The sequence below is a fragment of the Amblyomma americanum genome, chromosome 10 (assembly GCF_052857255.1).
Source record: "Amblyomma americanum isolate KBUSLIRL-KWMA chromosome 10, ASM5285725v1, whole genome shotgun sequence".
Classification (NCBI taxonomy): Eukaryota; Metazoa; Arthropoda; class Arachnida; order Ixodida; family Ixodidae; genus Amblyomma; species Amblyomma americanum.
In genome coordinates this window covers 22005396-22022571 of record NC_135506.1, presented here as the reverse complement: position 1 = coordinate 22022571, position 17176 = coordinate 22005396, and the positions used below count along the sequence as shown (strand labels likewise).

The 17176-nt window shown below is 45.2% G+C and overlaps 1 protein-coding gene across 1 annotated transcript; it reads right to left on the bottom strand.

The window, feature by feature from the left end:
* Positions 1-949: 949 nt before the first annotated feature.
* LOC144107566 (uncharacterized) lies at positions 950-16850 on the bottom strand. The gene is made up of 8 exons (XM_077640639.1): positions 16246-16850; positions 14357-14521; positions 13408-13580; positions 12676-12837; positions 9398-9562; positions 8027-8278; positions 5920-6110; positions 950-1412 (listed from the first exon to the last, which is right to left on the bottom strand). Exons 1-8 carry the CDS (start codon positions 16416-16418, stop codon positions 1359-1361), a joined length of 1335 nt encoding a protein of 444 aa, XP_077496765.1. The 5' UTR covers positions 16419-16850; the 3' UTR covers positions 950-1358.
* Between the last annotated feature and the right edge of the window lie 326 nt (positions 16851-17176).

Genomic DNA, 17176 nt, shown 5'->3' with positions numbered 1-17176 from the left:
AATGCCTTGAGCACTGCACGCAAAAAAGTGAATCAATTGGAAAGTCCAATTGGTTCCGAATTCACAGCTGGAAATTTTATAGTCAGAAAGTCTAATTTGAAGCCAATGATTGCCTTAATTGGGATCCGCATATATATTGCTCTCTATTAATTTTGTAAGGTTTTCGTAAAAAAGGTATTAACAGCTTTATCTGCTGAATTGTTTCCATCATTTCCGCCATCACCGCAGGCTTGATTAAATAAAATAACCTCACTCAACAGACAAGCGCCATTGGCTGCAGCAAGAGGGTTCTATTAATGCAGTATGTAAGGAGAAGCAAAAGTGTGTTCTGTAGATATACACCGAGCTTATGTTCATTGCGCATGGTGCAGGCCGGTTTGTTCAGCTTCCCTAAAAGCGTGGAATTCTTATTTCATTTCCCCTCCAAAAATGTTGTCAAGGCTGAATGTCTCTGTGCAGCTCTAGGAGAGAATCCAAATGGAATTGAATGCTTTTCGGACACTAAAGAAACCAACTGGAATCGTCCAGTTGGAACCAGTTGGAAGTGTCCAATTGGTGCCCGAAGCCCTAACTGGCTCCAATTGGAAAAATTCAAACTGGAACCAATGGACTTCTTCAACTGGATATCCGCTTCGATTTGGCTGGGAAAGAAATGTTAATCCTATAGCAGTGCCAGTGCAGAGTTGGGAGCCCCCCTCATGGTGTGGCTTGTTGGGCACATAAGCATGCAACATGTCCGTTTTGCCTTGAATTACAACAGGAATTTCAGTGTGTCATCAGACAGTACTCGGTAAGATGGGTCACACTTCCGAAACACAGGTACGCAGTTAGGCTTAAATTCTTCCACAATATTTCTAATGTCCAAAACCGGTATTGATTGTGACAAATATATGTTTCAACGGGGCTACATTTCAGCAGAAAGGGATCACACTTTCACAGCAAAGAAAATAAAATGTGGAACAGATTTATCAAAAATGACTTTTTGCCCGAGAAAAACAAATGAATGGAATAAGTTGCACCGAGAAATTGTGTTCACAATGTCTAATAAACCATTTGCCTCACTGCTGTAATATGTACACTGTTGTTTGTTGGTATCAAATTATGCTGCTGTTTATTCTCTTTTTACCTATAACTGTGTTGTACTGCTTATGTTGTAACTCCTCCCCATAATTCCAAACAAGGCTTGGATAAAGTGATAAATAAATAAATGCTGCTGCAGGAGTCAGCAGGTGTGCTTTTGTAGGCCTTGCTACATCGGCTACTGTGGTGCATGGGTCAGGCAACCCAGAATACAACATTTGAGGTACATTCAACAGCATCACGCCAGGTGTGATACAATTCTCTTCTGTCCCCAACTGTTAAGTAGCTCGCAGAAATCGCAGCAGGCCTCCAGTCACCTTGCGTGGCCGTCTCTGCAAGCACAATGGATGCAAAACCGTTGTCCAGCATGCACAGGATATTTTGCTCCACCTCTGCACGGTCATAACCATGTACATGATGCAACAATGGCTGTGGCTGTTTGCCGCAACTAGTGCTGCAATGGTAATTCTGACGCAGTGCTTCTGTATTTGCCATGGGATAATAAGCTTGAACACCGCTCGCAAAGCAGCAAACAATATCTTTGCTCGCTGTAACACCTGCTGAATCGTATCAGTCCATGATGCGTTACTGCCATCAAAGAAAGAAACGAAAGAACTTGCATTACTGCAGAAGCTATGTGCATCCATCCGTTTAGAGAGGAAGTTGTCGGACGGAAGGTACTTTCTTCACTGTGACATTTTTGAGTGAGCAGTGATGCACAGTCTATCAGTCTATGAAGAAAACAGTGGCAGTAATGCTGCACAAGCGTTTTGCCTAGCTTGGATTTCAAAACAGTGTACAGCAGAAACATCTTTATATCCAGTTATTCATGAATTTTGGAGGCTGGTGCTGTGACAAGACAGATAACTGCGCTTTAGTGTCTGAAAAGATGAACATGTTTTGGTGTATCACCGCTGTATGGTGATGTGCTACCAGCGATGTGTCACAAGCCTCTCTTGTAACTCCAGTGGCTACCATGAGACAATGCTGTAGGTGTCACTGGCCATGTGGTTTCTTTTTCCCTGTCCCTATCAACATACCCGTGGTACAGCAGTGGAACGGGGAGTCCACCTCTTTGGACTCATCTACTATCTGTCCCTATCAACATTTAGGATGTCTGCGAATGCCACAAAATGACGTAAAACCTGCAATGAGCTCTTAGCAGCACCAAACAAAACACTTTATTGTACACATTTGCACAGTCAGTTCACTATGCTGCACTCAAGAGCTCCCTTGGATCACTGAGAAAAAAAGAGAGATTCTGGGATACTATCGGTAAACCTATAAAAAAAACAGGAATCTGCACTTGTATTTTAGCAGTCCACAGTGCAGAAGTATCTTGAAGATACAACAAAATAAAACAATAATGAAGTCACTGTGACACGGCTTCGATAAAATGAACTTCAATTCACACAATACGAGCAAAAGCTCCAGCAGAGTGGTGTACCAGTCTGAGAACGTACACCCAGAAATGAAGCCAAGTTCCGAGGGGACATCTTCAGGGGACACCATTTTCAGTGCAGCTGGAACCGGACTTGACAGAAAGCAATTGTCACGTTGCTAGAACTTATTCGCAGGTACAGTAAATACAACCACAGGAGAAACCACGGCCTCCTCTGGTTACGACTCACCAGCATGCCTTCATCACAAAATCTACACTGTTTGCAACTTTCACCACACACAATGATAAACACACATCAAATTGTACACAAATACATGTTTTTCTAAATCTAACAAGGCAGGGCAACTAGGCTATGACCAGAGTCACCACAGCCACATCTTTTTCTAGTCACGCCACCTAAGCCAGTAAAAATCTTCACCAGAACAGGTGTATTCATCCCACTGCTGTGGGACCAATTAACTAAGAATGCATTATTAAGTAAAATTAATTTTCCACGCACTTTGTGGGAGCAGTGACGAAATATATCTTAATAAAGGAACAGTACAATATGAATGGCATTACATGCTCAAGGAAGGTAGGAATACACAACAAATAGGCAACAATGCTATCACAAATTCAATGTAGCAAACTTTGAGAGGAACACATTTAAATAAAAGCACATAAAATTGTGACAAGGGTCAAGTAAGAGAAAGCAAAAGTATTGATAAGATTCATACCGACAGAAGTACTGATTTTGGTAGATCCGAAAAAAGTTTGTTCTCACAACAGAAGTAATAAAATAGGATGCCTTTCAATGCTAAAAAAAAGAGATTCAACTCGAATACATGCTCACTGATAATTATACAAGTTTGTATAGAATCTAAACATTCTTTTTTTTTTAATTCAAGCACTTGCCATATGGCATAACTTTGAGCTCTCAATATTATATACAGGGTGTACCAGCTAACTTTAGCCAGGCTTTAAAAATATGCCGCGGCACTCTAAGATGACGTGACCAAATGCATGTTGGTGGCTATTGTATGGAGCAACTCACACTATTTTTGTATTCGGCTTAACTGCATAATTAGTCGAGACTAATTAACCAACTTTGCAAGCAATGAAAATAGGCTAAAAAGTCTAATGAGAAAGTTGTAGGACCGCCCGCGAAACGTCTCACTGAACAGTGTCTAACTTTCCATCCATTACGTATCGGCTTTTTTGGCTCCCTGCAGATGCCCGCGAAATACAAAAAAATACCACGTGACATGTCCGCTTGCAGCGATTGCAGCGCTCTCAAACGAAGTTGGTTATTAATATCGACTAATTACACAATTAAGCAAAATACAAAAAATAGAGTGAGTTCCTCCATACAATAGCCAGCAGCATGCATTTGGTCACGTCGTCTTAGAGTGCCTCGGAGTAGTATTTTTAATCCCCTGCTAAAGTTAGCTGGGACACCCTGTGTATTCTCCCACCAGAACAAAACACGAGCAAAAAAAAAAAAAAAACTAAGACTGTATTCTGCGAGGCACCTGGCACCACTACAGTAAAATATGTGATGTTTGGTGCGCACATGGAGATCAACTCGCTCAAGTCTGGAAAAGCAGGCAAAACAAATAAGAGCAGTCTGTCTGTCACACACTCTGTTCTTACTGGCAGTGTATAATAGAGCAGAAGTCTAAAAAGATAAAACCTAACAGGATCGATTTAACTTGGGAAACAACCCAGCTCACTCGTACGATAGCCAAGTAGCATGTGTACAGAAATGCCTGACGACATAAGAAGGCAGCATAGAAAATTTGCTTTGGATATTAATTGCTGACAAGCACAGATCCTCATGACACAGACATTTGCTTTAAGCAAAATTCTTATCTACACTTCCTCTGGTGCCTACCTTGTGGTGTCATAAAGTTATAAGCGGGACCGGCTGGTACAATAGCGCTAAAGCCTAGAAGACAATACCTTGGTGCCAGGTAATCAAATTATGAGATGTTTGGATCCTTAGCATCATTTATGTTGACAAACTACATAAAAAGGTCTGTCACGAAATCTACAGTTCATCACTAAAGCTCTCACGGACTTCAATCAGATGTCAGAACTTATGTCTTAGAATATGTCAATGCCTCTACTTCGCGCGATCTGTGCATTTTGAAACCACTAACCACGACACGAGCACACGCACGGCCATTTAATATTAAGTTCGGAGGACAGCTGTCTCTATTGTCTATGAAAATGCTGGATGGCCAGATTTCTCAGTTCAGTGACACAAGTAGCGCCAGCCACAGCAGTGCTGTAGAAAACAAGCTGTATCAGCGAGCCCGTTCATCTTGAAACACTTTGTTTTCTAAGGTGGTTTTCAGTGTATGCAAACTGACCAGCATGAACTGAAAAGACTAGTTCCATCACGGAGTCTCAAGATGCAGGGCCTGAGATGCACAAATCCATGTCCACGAAAGTGGAACACTCGCATGAGACTGGTGCAATGCACAATGAGTCTATAAAAACAAAACGCGCTTGTAGCAGCGCGACAGCAGCAGTGCAGTGCAAGAACACCTCGTGCAAGGCACATTGAGAGCTACACATGAGCACGAATGTGCTCGACAGATAGTCCCCACTGCAAGAATGTTCGTCTCAAGCACTAGAGTCCTTTGTACACCATATGGCTCCTCAAAAGGTGCCTGATAAGATAAGTAGCTGCACTAAAAAGGTAAACATGGGTATGTCCACACATCAAGCAACATAAGAGATGCACCCAGGGCAGATATGAAGGCCCCAATCAGTTGGTCTTGCTGGGGGCACCACCATCTGACGATACCGTCTGGGAATATCCCGTCTGGGGATACCCGATGAGATAAGAAGCCTCATACGCTAGCAGCTAGCATATGCTAGCAGAAAGAATGCCTGCATTGACCAGGTGATGCCGTACCACTAACACCCTTATCTCTGGGTTTCACACAGGTCCCAGGAGGCGTCCAAAAAGATAAGCAGCCTTCACAAGCATGCAGCTGCCCCGCTGATAACTGTGATGATGTGCCTGATGACACAGAATCAACACTAGATAGGCACAGCTACCTAAAGACATCTCACTTCAGGCATTAGGTGAATGTCCATGCTTGCCGGATGAGATAAAGAAGGCTTACAGGTTAACAGCCTTCCAATGCCCCTTGCTTGAGGTACATGTGTAGTGTATGGGAAGGGAATGTCTTCAGTGAGCACATAGCAGCTCGAGGAGTTGTTCTATGCTGGGCACAAGCTAAGTGTTGTTGGACACTAGCCCACACCACGAGTTAGACACTAACCAGCGTCGGGCACCGTCCAAGCACCCAACGACGACGACACAGTGAACAGCCTACACTAGCGGAATGTCCCAAGGAACAGGAAGGGTCCAAGCAGGCAGCAAACAGAGACAGAGAGACGGGCGCAGCTCAGAGAATAGCACAACAGCCAACTTCTCGAACCTCTGGCGGTGGGGGCATCATTTCTTGTGGCGGTTCTTGGTAAGTTCCGTCCAAGTAGACGCGCAGCACAAATATCCAATACTCGCTGCGGTTGCCGTTGTTGTAGGTGAAGCTGCTCTCGATGCCGGCGTGAGCCTCGCCACCAGTGAAGAGCCGCATGGCCACTGTTTCGCAGCTCAGCACCCGAGCACCTGCGCATCATTCCATTCCCCTTATAGGGTACGCAAGAGTCATCACCCTCTAGAATGTTCAAGTATCTTCCATTGGATTATAATAGGGGATTATATTAATCCTGTCCGCTAATCCACATTAATCCATCCACTAATCCCCACTAACCCACCTTAATTCATTTTCTGGGATAGGCCTACTTCCAAAATTTTTGGGGGTTCTTGGGAGCTTTTGGGGTGGGCCAAGCTTCAAATTTCGGGGCCCTCAGATTCTAAAGTTGTCAGTGCACTGTCTATGATGACATCAAGACCCTCTCAACCACATTCACAGATCGCGGGGAGTCTTAACACCACTGCTGGTGCAGTAGTTCAGCAGTTAAAGGACTGTAGACACCTAATTTTATTACGCGTTTTTTTTCTATCAAACGATGCGTTAGACATTAGAATACATGGGTTACCAGGCAGTATTTGCCTACGACCGTTAAATAATTTGTAATTTAATTTTTTCTCTCATGCTGTTTCAGTTTCATCGACCGACTGACGACTGTGATGTCAGGTTGATGCTTTGGTCACGTGATCCACAAGAAAAACTGTAATGCCGAGGCGGCCATGTTTCGGATGGAGGCGAAACGCAAAGGCACCTGTGTGCTGATGCCAGTTAGGATCCCCAGGTGGTCGAAATTATTCCGAGGCACCTTTTTCTTCTTTTCTTCTTTCACTCCTTCCTTTATGCCTTCCCTTAGGACTTCAGGTGGCCGCCCATATGTGAAACAGATACTTACTTCGCCTTTCCCTGTCCCCAAAACCAATTTTCATTTTCATTTAATCGCTGATATGTAGTTTTAATTCACTATGGCATTTAATCCAGCCTCTTCCAAGACCAGGAATGACAAAAATGACCTGTCAGCGATTATATTACAGTTTTTCTAGTGGATCACGTGACCAAAACATCAACTTGACATCACAGTCGTCATGCGGTTGATGAATCCGAAACAGCGTCAACAAGAAATTCAATTATAAATTATTTAGTGGTCGTACACGAATACCACAAAGTGCTCCATGTATACGAATGTCTAACGCATTGTTTGAAAGAAGAAAACACGCAAGCAAAAAAATCGTGTCTATAGTCCTTTAAGCGAAGTGCCACTCCCTCGGCAGGTGGCTGTTTCAAACACAGCCACTGCGCCAATGGGGCTCGCGAGACCCAGGTTCCTATTCCAGAGCTCCCGTAAGGCTTATGCACAGCGCCACGGTAGATAAATGGCAGCTACACTGAACGTCCACCTGCCATGGTGGACAGGTTGAGATGATGTCACAAGGTCATGTGACCTCTCTCGACCAATCGGGAAATTTCGTGACAGAGAAGGCCAAAATTTTTTTTGTGAGACGACAGCCTAAATGCTGTTGCATTATATTATTTTACGTTAGAGAATAGGCATATTCACGTAGGAAGTCAGATAACTGAGTGGAGATAAGTGAAGGTCCCTTGGGTTAAGAAAACATACTAAATGTAGCAGGAATTAGAAGACGGTCAGGTGGGCAGATGAGGTTAAGAAATTTGCGGGAATAAGGTGGTGGCAACTGGTGCAGGTCTGAGCTAACTAAAAATTCACAAGAAAGGCCCTCGTGCTGGTGACCGGTCTGAAGATGATGACAATGACAACTCCCGACAAAGTCCCCTCATAAAGCTGAAACACAGGATGTGCTACAACAATGAAAAAAAAAAACCTCTACAATTATGATTTCTCGTAAATGCGTTTGACCACTCTTCAACTCTTGTGCAGAAAGGACCTGGATGGCACCTCGCTGATGGTGACATCACCAGTCATGTCAGTGGTCAAATGACCCCAAGATGGCCACATCAAAGAAGACAATAAATGCTGCTCACGCCACAACTGGGCAACTCACAGCTTCTATGTAAAGGCAGAGGAAATACTGACCAGTGGCCCTAATCCAGGCCTCGACACGCTTCTTGGTGGCCGACAGGCTTTCAAACTCGGGCACGAAGATGCCGCGTGTGAGCTGCAGTGGCATGAAGGTCTTGCAGTGCAGTGAGAGGGGTGGCGAAGGAGGCAGGCCACCTTCCAAGAGTGCAGGCTCTTTGCTGTAGGCCACCCGCAGCACCCGCACAAAGAAGGTGGTCCGCTCGGCATGCTCCGTGAATGACATGCGTTGTGTGTCAACCATGGTGCCTGCAATTACGCGCCCAATGGAAAGGTCATGACTGCTACATTTGGGACAGAAATGCTTTAAGGTGCATGCTCTGAGAGACGAACCAGCCTGTTCTGAATTCCTGTACTAGTGAGCAGGCTCCACTCATGTCTCACCTCCTTACACACAAATTGTACCTAATCTGTGGTGTTGTAAAAATGCACTAGTGCTGTCTCCGAGTGCCGCTGTCCAAGAAATAGCGTTCATTCTGATCATTCGAGAAACTGGCGCAGCCCAACAGAAATGCCGCAGCTGAACTTGCAGAGCCCAAATGAATGGGAGTCCCTGTGACCCGAACCTTGACTTATCCTTTAACACTCTTGGAATAAGGACACACTGTTAAAAATGGCAGCTGATTTGCATAGCTGGGCCAAAAGCGAATATGTATGCTAGCAGGGTGTGCTTCACAATATTTTCATCATTAAACATTACTACGCTAATGTGTTTGCCATGGTGCCTCTTCTTTATTACGGCCCGCCGCGGTGGCTGAGTGCTTATGGCGCTCGGCTGCTGGCCCGAAAGACGCGGGTTCGATCCCGGCCGCGGTGGTCGAATTTCGATGGAGGCAAAATTTTAGAGGCCCGTGTGCTGTGCGATGTCAGTGCATGTTAAGGAACCCCAGGTGGTCGAAATTTCTGGAGCCCTCCACCACTGCGTCCCTTGTAGCCTGAGTCGCTTTGGGATGTTAAACTCCCATAAACCATCTTCTTTATAAAAGGTGAGCTACCTGCCTCCTAGGTCACATGACCTTGTGATGCCACAAAAACCTGCCATGTGTGTGCGCGTGTGCAGCACATATACATACCAGGGCAGGTTGCCACCTGCCCACTGTGGCAGGTGGCAACCAACCTGCCACAATGGGCTAAATGTGGGACAATGGGTAAATTTTGGGAATGGCCACTGTAAGTACTAGTGCACTAAAAAAAAAAGAGACTTCACTCTCCAGCAAAGCCTAACAGGGTTGCTAAAAATCTTCCCTGAAAGGTATACCAAAGGTCTGCTGCAAAAGAGGCATAGATTCACAGGCAGCAACCTCGCAAAAGTATTCACAACCACCTCGCAAAAGTCAATGCTACTCATGTCACGGACAGTCTCCTCACCTGACTTGAGCTTTATCTCGAGGGATTGGGCATTGCAGAAGCGCAGCGAGCTCTGATGGGCACACCACTGCGCTGCACGGGCGATGACGTTGCAGAAGGGCTCATACCTCGGGAATGAGAAGAGGCCACCTGTCGACTGTCGCAGTGGCACAAAGTCTGCCACACCTGTGCACAGGGGAAAAAAAAGATGCTAGCTCACTTCATCAATTGCTTTGTTTTTTAGGTTCATCCTTGCCGCTCCACTTGTAACCCGATTGTGATGCGAAGATGGATGAACAGTACAAGTTGACATGAAAGCAAGAGGCGCAAGTACAGTTTGAAGACAGAGAGAAAAAAAAGAAAACCAAAGAGACACTTAGATAACTGTAAAAGATCGGCATCACTGACAGCTGCCACCTTATGCGGCCGATGCAGTCTGTACCCTTTTATACTGTGAAAACAGCGATAGTAGCGTCTTTCCAACAGAAATCTGACGTCAGTTCAAGGGAAGCCTCCAGACCACGCAAAGAGCCCCCGTCCTCCTGAGACACCCCTCACCAGCCACCTACCCACTGCACCCCATAGCTGAGAGGCTGCCAGCTTTCCGGCCACCACCCTCGATCTACTGCCCCACCCCACATCACTGCCGACTTTCACCCTCCAAATGGTTCATTCACCACCCATCCACCCAACTCTACCATCCAAAAGTCCCCCCCCCCCCCCCCAACCTGTCTCCACCCTCCACGAGGCACCCCACTAGAAGCTCACACAGTGATGGTGAAATCAAATTCAAAGACGCAGTGAGAAAGCAAGCTGCCTTCCCGAATCCCCTAGCCCATACCTCTAGACGAGGGCTGTCACCCGCACACCGCCACCCTCGACCCAACTCTGCCTACCCTCACCGTCCACAAAATTTTGGTCGCACACGCGCTTAGAATAAGAGCATTCAGTAGAGTAAATGCATCAAAGTGATTGCCGAGGAAAAATCCAACTGCTTTTGCAACATTGTTGAATCAGATGTCTGATCGCACCATAGTCTTTTTTTTTTTTGCTTAAGCTATTTTGCTCCAGCAACCTGCTCTCTATATGCATTAACTGTAGTGCACATCTACAGGTGTGTTGCAATGTTTTTGTGGTCAGCTATTCCTTTAGGACGAGAAGCATAACAACTGGTTCCTATCGTTTAAAAAAGTAATTCACCAGCAACTCCAAGGGCGTGATGTTCATGCATTTTGTTAAATTTTTCCCTGTAAATAGTCCTTTGTGTCCAGTCATTCCAGACAAATTTAGCAGCTGTGGATTTTTCATACCTGCACAACAAAATGTTGGGATTTCCCATTTCAGAGCTTCTATTGGGGCAATTTGTATGGGCAGCCCTGCATTCGTTGTTATAAACATTACTCACCCAATGGTACTCATTCTGCGCTTGCCGAATAAGAAAATGTGAATCATGGTATCTAATTGCATTGAAAACAACTTCGAGAATTCGATGTTCACTGCAGCCTCAGTTGAGCTATTCAACAAAGGCATCATAATTTTGCAGGTTATGTTTGCAACGTCATCGCGAGTCACGCAAAGCGCTTCCTTTTTCTGCACAGCTCGGGTTAGGCACTGCTTCTCACCTTTTTCCTGTTTTAATATTGCTTTATTCATTATTCTGGAAAATGATTTGCAGCAACTAAGAGAGGGAGCTTTGAAAAATACAATGTGATAACCAACTCAAAATGTTCAAAGAATTCTCGGAGCTAACATTTAGTCCATTATCAAGTTTTCCTGCCTCAGCAGGACACAAAGTCTGGTGAAGCGAGCCACTAACAGCTGTCACTCTAAAATAGAATATGCTCTTATACACCAAGTCACGCAAACAAAAGACGGAGATAGGTAATGGTCTACTGTAACATGTTTAAGAAGGGACTAAATTGGGTGCAGGTGAAATTGTCTGCTTTACATTCATAACAAAAAAAATATTGGAGGGGATACGTAAGCTCTGCCTTAGGAGTATGGCGCGATAGCATTAATGGGTTAATGCCCATATATGCAGAATTGGTAAGTCTCGACTTCACGTTAATAGATCCATAGGAGTCCTCATACCACTCCTGGTGCAGCAGTTAAGCAATGCCCCACTGCCCTGGGATGGCAGGTGCTGCCACAGGTGGGGCTTGTGCGACCCAGGTTGCTCTTCCTGAGCAACCTCTCATGGCCAATCACTAATTAGCTGCCGCCTGATACGGTGCTCACAACCTGGTAGACGGGTTGTGACATCGCCACAAGGTCACGCAACCTAGGTGGCACACCTATGTCCAGGGATGTTTTCATTTCATTTCATTCTATTTAATTACTTTAAAGGCCCCGAAAGAGGGGTGCTACATAAGGGGTGGCAACAATTAAAAGCACAGATTCACAATAACAGGAAAGTTTTTGCATTTTCAGCGAAAAGACTTGGGCAAGTGATAATGGCAACGTTGTTTGGAAGGCCGTTCCAGTCTGCGGCTGCACGGGGAAAGAAGGAATTAGAAAAAGTGACGGTGCGTGGTGGCTGGTGCGATGAGATATGCGTGCTGGGGGAAGAATATAAGGTGCAATGCGCATAGGGCTGTGGAAGAATTTGTGAAATAAAGACAGGCTGGCAATGCGACGGCGGAGCGATAAGGGTGATAATCCAGATGCTGTTTTTAAGGAGGAAACGCTGATGTCATAAGAGTACGATGAATGAATGAAGCGAGCAGCGTGATTTTGAACAGATTCGAGGGCATTGATGAGGTAAGCTTGATGAGGATTCCAAATGGGCGATGCAAATTCTAGTTTGGACCTGACGAATGATTTATAAGCTAATAACTTTACATGTTGGGGAGCATGGTGAAGATGGCGCTTGAGGAAACCTAGCGTCTTGTTTGCAGACGATATTATGTTAGTAACATGCAAGCTCCAAGAAAGATCGCTAGAAATTGTTATGCCTAGGTACTTGTATGACTGAACTAGTTGTACACAATACCAACGACACTGCATTTTCTGCAGAACAGGACCCTTAACGCTATCGTGTTGTACGATTTTACAGAAATGCGCAATGTTTAATTGCAAATATAACTGAAACAAATAAAAATTACACCTTCCATCAGATAAGAAGCCACCTGTGTTCTTTTGACACAAACAGAATTATCCAGAAGAACATTGCTTACAAAGGCAATGTGCAGTGAAGGTGCACCCAGAAGTTTTTAGAACGGCAATGTGCAGTGAAGGTGCACCCAGAAGTTTTTCAGGACGAATTTCACTGGTCATGTCAAATCCATAAATGTGCTCACCAATTTCCTCACACCCCGTGGAGCCAAGCTCATAGAAGACACGAACAACAAAAATGAAGTGTCGGTTGCGGCCTCCGTATTCGGACCAGTAAGACCGGTCGGGATCAAAGCTCGAGTAGCTGGGGATCTTCATCTCCTGCGTCTCCACAGCGAGGATACGACCTGCATATGTGGGAGTCATCAGAGCTGGAATGGCACACCCTGCTACAGGCAGTGATTAAAGCAGTGTAAAGCCACATCAGAGGATGAAGGCAATGCTCCCTCCATGGTGAAGGTTCATCCAGCAACTTTTTTTTTTTTTTTAAGCTTAGTAACATGTTCTCCCTTTTCCCCGTCTTGTGGCTTCTGTTACTTCAAATTCAACACATTCACTACGGCAGTGATTTTCTGAATCCTCATCACTATGCATCATGGCCCACCAGTGGGTCACCCTGAAATTTTCTTGGGTGAGGTGTGACCACCAGTGAGCCACTGGCAAAGCTAGCTTCTTTGAGCTGCCAACAGATGGCAATAGTGACTTTGCATCCGTGTGTTTTGGAGCGCTCTTTGAAAGCTCCTGCGCTGTCCTCATGGCTTCGTTCTTAAAATGCAGATGGAAATGAGGCAGGAGCAAGCAGGGCGATGAAAGGCACTGTCGTAGTTTTTTTTTTTATTGGCCAGTAGGGGAATGCTCCAGTGTGCACATGTTGCATCTAGAGAATATTACTTTGAATACAGGCTGCTTGTGCCTACCTGGTGCAGGCTGGTGCATGAGCCGCTGGTTGTAGCGCTCCAGAACCTCGTGCAACGTCTCAAATGTGGGCAATCCAAACAGCCCCGCATGGCCAGTCTGCTGCGGAATCAGGTTGGTGTACTCCAGCTGCTGGGCAGGTCGGCTTTGGTCCAGTCGTGGCACCAGCCACAGCCTGTGCCACAGCCAAGAAAATTCGATAAGAGCCAAAGCAAGAGAACACAATGTTTACATTGGTGGGGAAGGAGGGAGCTTGATACTTAACACCTTTCCCAAAAGTTGAGAACACGGCAGGCAGCCTTGCTCTGCCTTTCTCCCCTCTTTATAAATAATAAAATCTCGGCTACTCAACTTGCCTAAAAAGCGCTGATCATTAATATTTAACCCCTTATGCTATAACAACGTGAAGCTGAACCATCTACCGAGAAAAAAAGGCAAATGGAAACTTCTAACAGGGAAGGCACGGGGAAATCTGGTTAAGTACGCTGTGAAATGAGCTGCCATTGTAAAAAGAAGGTGTCTGCCTATGCTCGTGCTTATAAATGCACATCACGGACACAACAAATATCCAAGACTGCAGGAGGGAAGCTTCACGCCTCAAGTGGAATTTCCCTTACTTTTTGACTTGCTTAGAACCTGAGAAGCCTGAATTCCAAGCCTCATAGTGCAAGGGTGTTTTTGATAAGCATTTCTAGAACAAGCCCTACAAGGCACCGCTTCATATACTGCCAAGATTAGCACTTCCGGAAAGAAGGGAAGAAGACAGAACTGGCATATATGCATGAAGGTAGACTGGGGCCTATATGTAGCTGCTCAGCTAGGCCTGTGGCATTTGTCCAAGACTCATGCAACTCTCAGCACTGATCAGTGCAGGTTTACTGAGATCAACTATTACTAAATGCGTCTTTCACAGCGTACAAACAGACACTATAAGCAAGCGTGCACACGGACCTGAGGCTCCGCACATAGCGAGTGCTCTGCTCTCCATACTCGTAGTAGGTCATGCGCTCCGTGTTGACCACCTCGGATGATGTCTTGAACTCGACACTCTCGCATGTTTTCACCTCCCAGGTGCAGTTCTCCTTCAACCAGTCATTAGCACGTTGCACCAGCACCCTGCGTTGCACAAATTTCACATCATGTGCTCATCCCTGAAAGCAAATGAACACGCACTAACATTAAAATGTTATGCACGCATTTCAAATACGAATACAAAAATATTAAAATGTTATGCACGCATTTCAAATACGAATACAAAAATATTAACACATATTAAAGGGATTGTTTTATGGCACATGACTCACTCCTGGACTTCAAAACCATGCAAAATATGCACAGAACCACTAACGATATTACCCCTACACCGTCTACAATTTATAGTACAAAAGATATACCTCCCATATTCAAGAAGCACCTTCATTGGTGAACATGTAAAGAATATGCAAGGAATTAATAAAAAATTGAAGGTTTTTAATTGCCACTGAAGGAACATTATATCATACCTTGAATTACTCATTCAGGTCGTTAATTGCCACCTTCGTTCATTTTCAGCAGCTCTTTATACCTACTGCTTGAATGCTATTTGCTTTTAAACTGCGCATTCTACTCACAGCCATCCATTTGCTTTACCTTACAGCAAAACTTATTCACATTGAGTTGTAGTAAGGTTGTCTCGCTTATACGTACTAGGATGTTTTTATGAATTCCCATACAGACGTGTAGTAAAATGTACACTACCCATATCAGGTCTAGCTGCTTAAGTGCCATTTATAACAATGCCTTTAACTGCGACTCTTACAGCTGGTGTTTTCACCTTTGCAATGTTGGTCTACAGCACTCACTGGTTCTAAATGCAGCGAGCCTTAGGAATCCAACGAGTTCCCATATAATATGTACTCATGTTACACTGGCTCATGGGATATGCCACGGCAGCTGTTTGGGCATCATAAATTGAAGCAATAAAGTAATTCGGCCTGCAGCAGTTGCTGAAAATTTGTGGGTCAGCTTTGAAAGCATATGTGACATACTATCCTGCATTTTATTCATTTCTTTTTAGGACACTACAGGCCTAAATAGCTTAAATGAGAACATGATAACTTAAATTCGGGTATTAAACAAGGAACAAATAATAATGCGGCATATATATTTAAAGTGTTGTGACAGAGTGAGCTAGGGATATGGTACCATGCAAGGTTTTTTTTTTGGTTCCTGAGATTTAAACTAATAATTAATTTGGTTTTGTTTCTAGAATCAGGCGCTAAATTGCCGATGTGAGGAAAAACCGCGTTGTTTTCCAGTTTGTAAATCGATCGGAGCGGATGGCAGATATCTCCAATTCTCTCTCCTCTTTCGCGCGTCTCGCTCTTCGATAAAATCTAATATACGAGTCGCGACCGAATTTATGCATAACGGATTGAACCAAAGGCCCCTAACAACCGATAAACGATCAACACTGATCTAAGGTCGGTCTCACGACAGCTCAAGGAAATATCCACCGCGTGTGACCTCTACTTGACCACACGTGCTTGAAGACAAGTATGCACTTGCGCCTGCGTCAGTTCAGCAACTTTGATGCAGTGCACCGGCTGAAATATCAAACAGTTAAGCAGCCTACCTAAACAACTATAAGGTGCAGGCATGGAATCATACAGCTGTTGCATATGAAGTCCCGGCGCGATCAGTTTCGGATATAATATGCATTCGTCCTGAGCTTCATTTCGCACGACACAATGCGAAACAACAGCGGAACCCGAGTAGAATGACGCTGGGTCTGTTGCTACGGTATTGCGTACGTGTGCGAACGGGATCAGTGGATCTTCGCGACGTTGCGCGGTCTATACCTGAACGGCTCGAACGTCGGCGTGCTGAAGAGGCCGCCCGAACTGATGCAGTACGGCAAGAAGTCGACGAAGCTCAGACCTCCGCCCAGAGAAGCGTGTTGCCGGGTGGCCTCGCTGTATGACGGCGGGAAAGACGAGACGTCCGGGCATCCCATGAGCGGAGGGGCCGACATCGTCGTCTGCTCTCCGCCGCCGACGGAACCAAGAAGATCGCCGGCACTTCCCCGCGCTGCGATTCCAATGACGGCAACAAGCGAGCGTCAACGACGAGTGCTCACAGTCCACTGGTGGGGATAAACAGCAATCGGCGCGTCACACAGTACGTGCATTTCACACCGCGACGACACCACCGACTGTTTACGACACGAGCTGTGCCCATCCCACCCCGTGGTAACGCGCGTCACATGCCTCGCTCAGGGTAGCCTGCTGCTCAACTGGCCTACATCAGCCAAAGAGCTTACTTGAGCCTTTCAGCGACGCTCAGAGAAGCTTAATTTTCCGTGAAAGCTTTACGAGCGCGCTGCCTCTTTTTTACTGCCGAAATGGCAAATGCTTTTCCGCTTTCCTCTCACGGCATCTCACGTATGTGCCGTATGTATGTATGTATGTATGTATGTATGTATGTATGTATGTATGTATGTATGTATGTATGTATGTATGTATGTATGTATGCATGCATGTATGTATGTATGTATGTATGTATGTATGTATGTATGTATGTATGTATGTATGTATGTATGTACTACCCTTGTATGTACTGCAGCAGATAGACGGTAACTGGGACGATAGGGATCGAGTCAAAAAAACCTAGAGCCACTAGAGCGCTCGGTCACTCTTCTTTGAAATAGGAAAGTGGCGAGCGCCACCAAAAAAAAAAAAAAATACCAGAGCCGCTTGCATAGACAGTGGCGCTCGTACCATTCTACTTCTG

What these genes read in the sequence shown, in the direction of transcription:
- LOC144107566 (XM_077640639.1), bottom strand. Translation starts at nt 16,418, where the DNA reads ATGTCGGCCCCTCCGCTCATGGGATGCCCGGACGTCTCGTCTTTCCCG. An exon ending in CACGGGGTGTGAGGAAATTG is followed by an intron (nt 9,563 to 12,675) that starts GTGAGCACATTT and finishes CCCTGTGCACAG; the next exon opens with GTGTGGCAGACTTTGTGCCA. An exon ending in CGAGATAAAGCTCAAGTCAG is followed by an intron (nt 8,279 to 9,397) that starts GTGAGGAGACTG and finishes GCGTAATTGCAG; the next exon opens with GCACCATGGTTGACACACAA.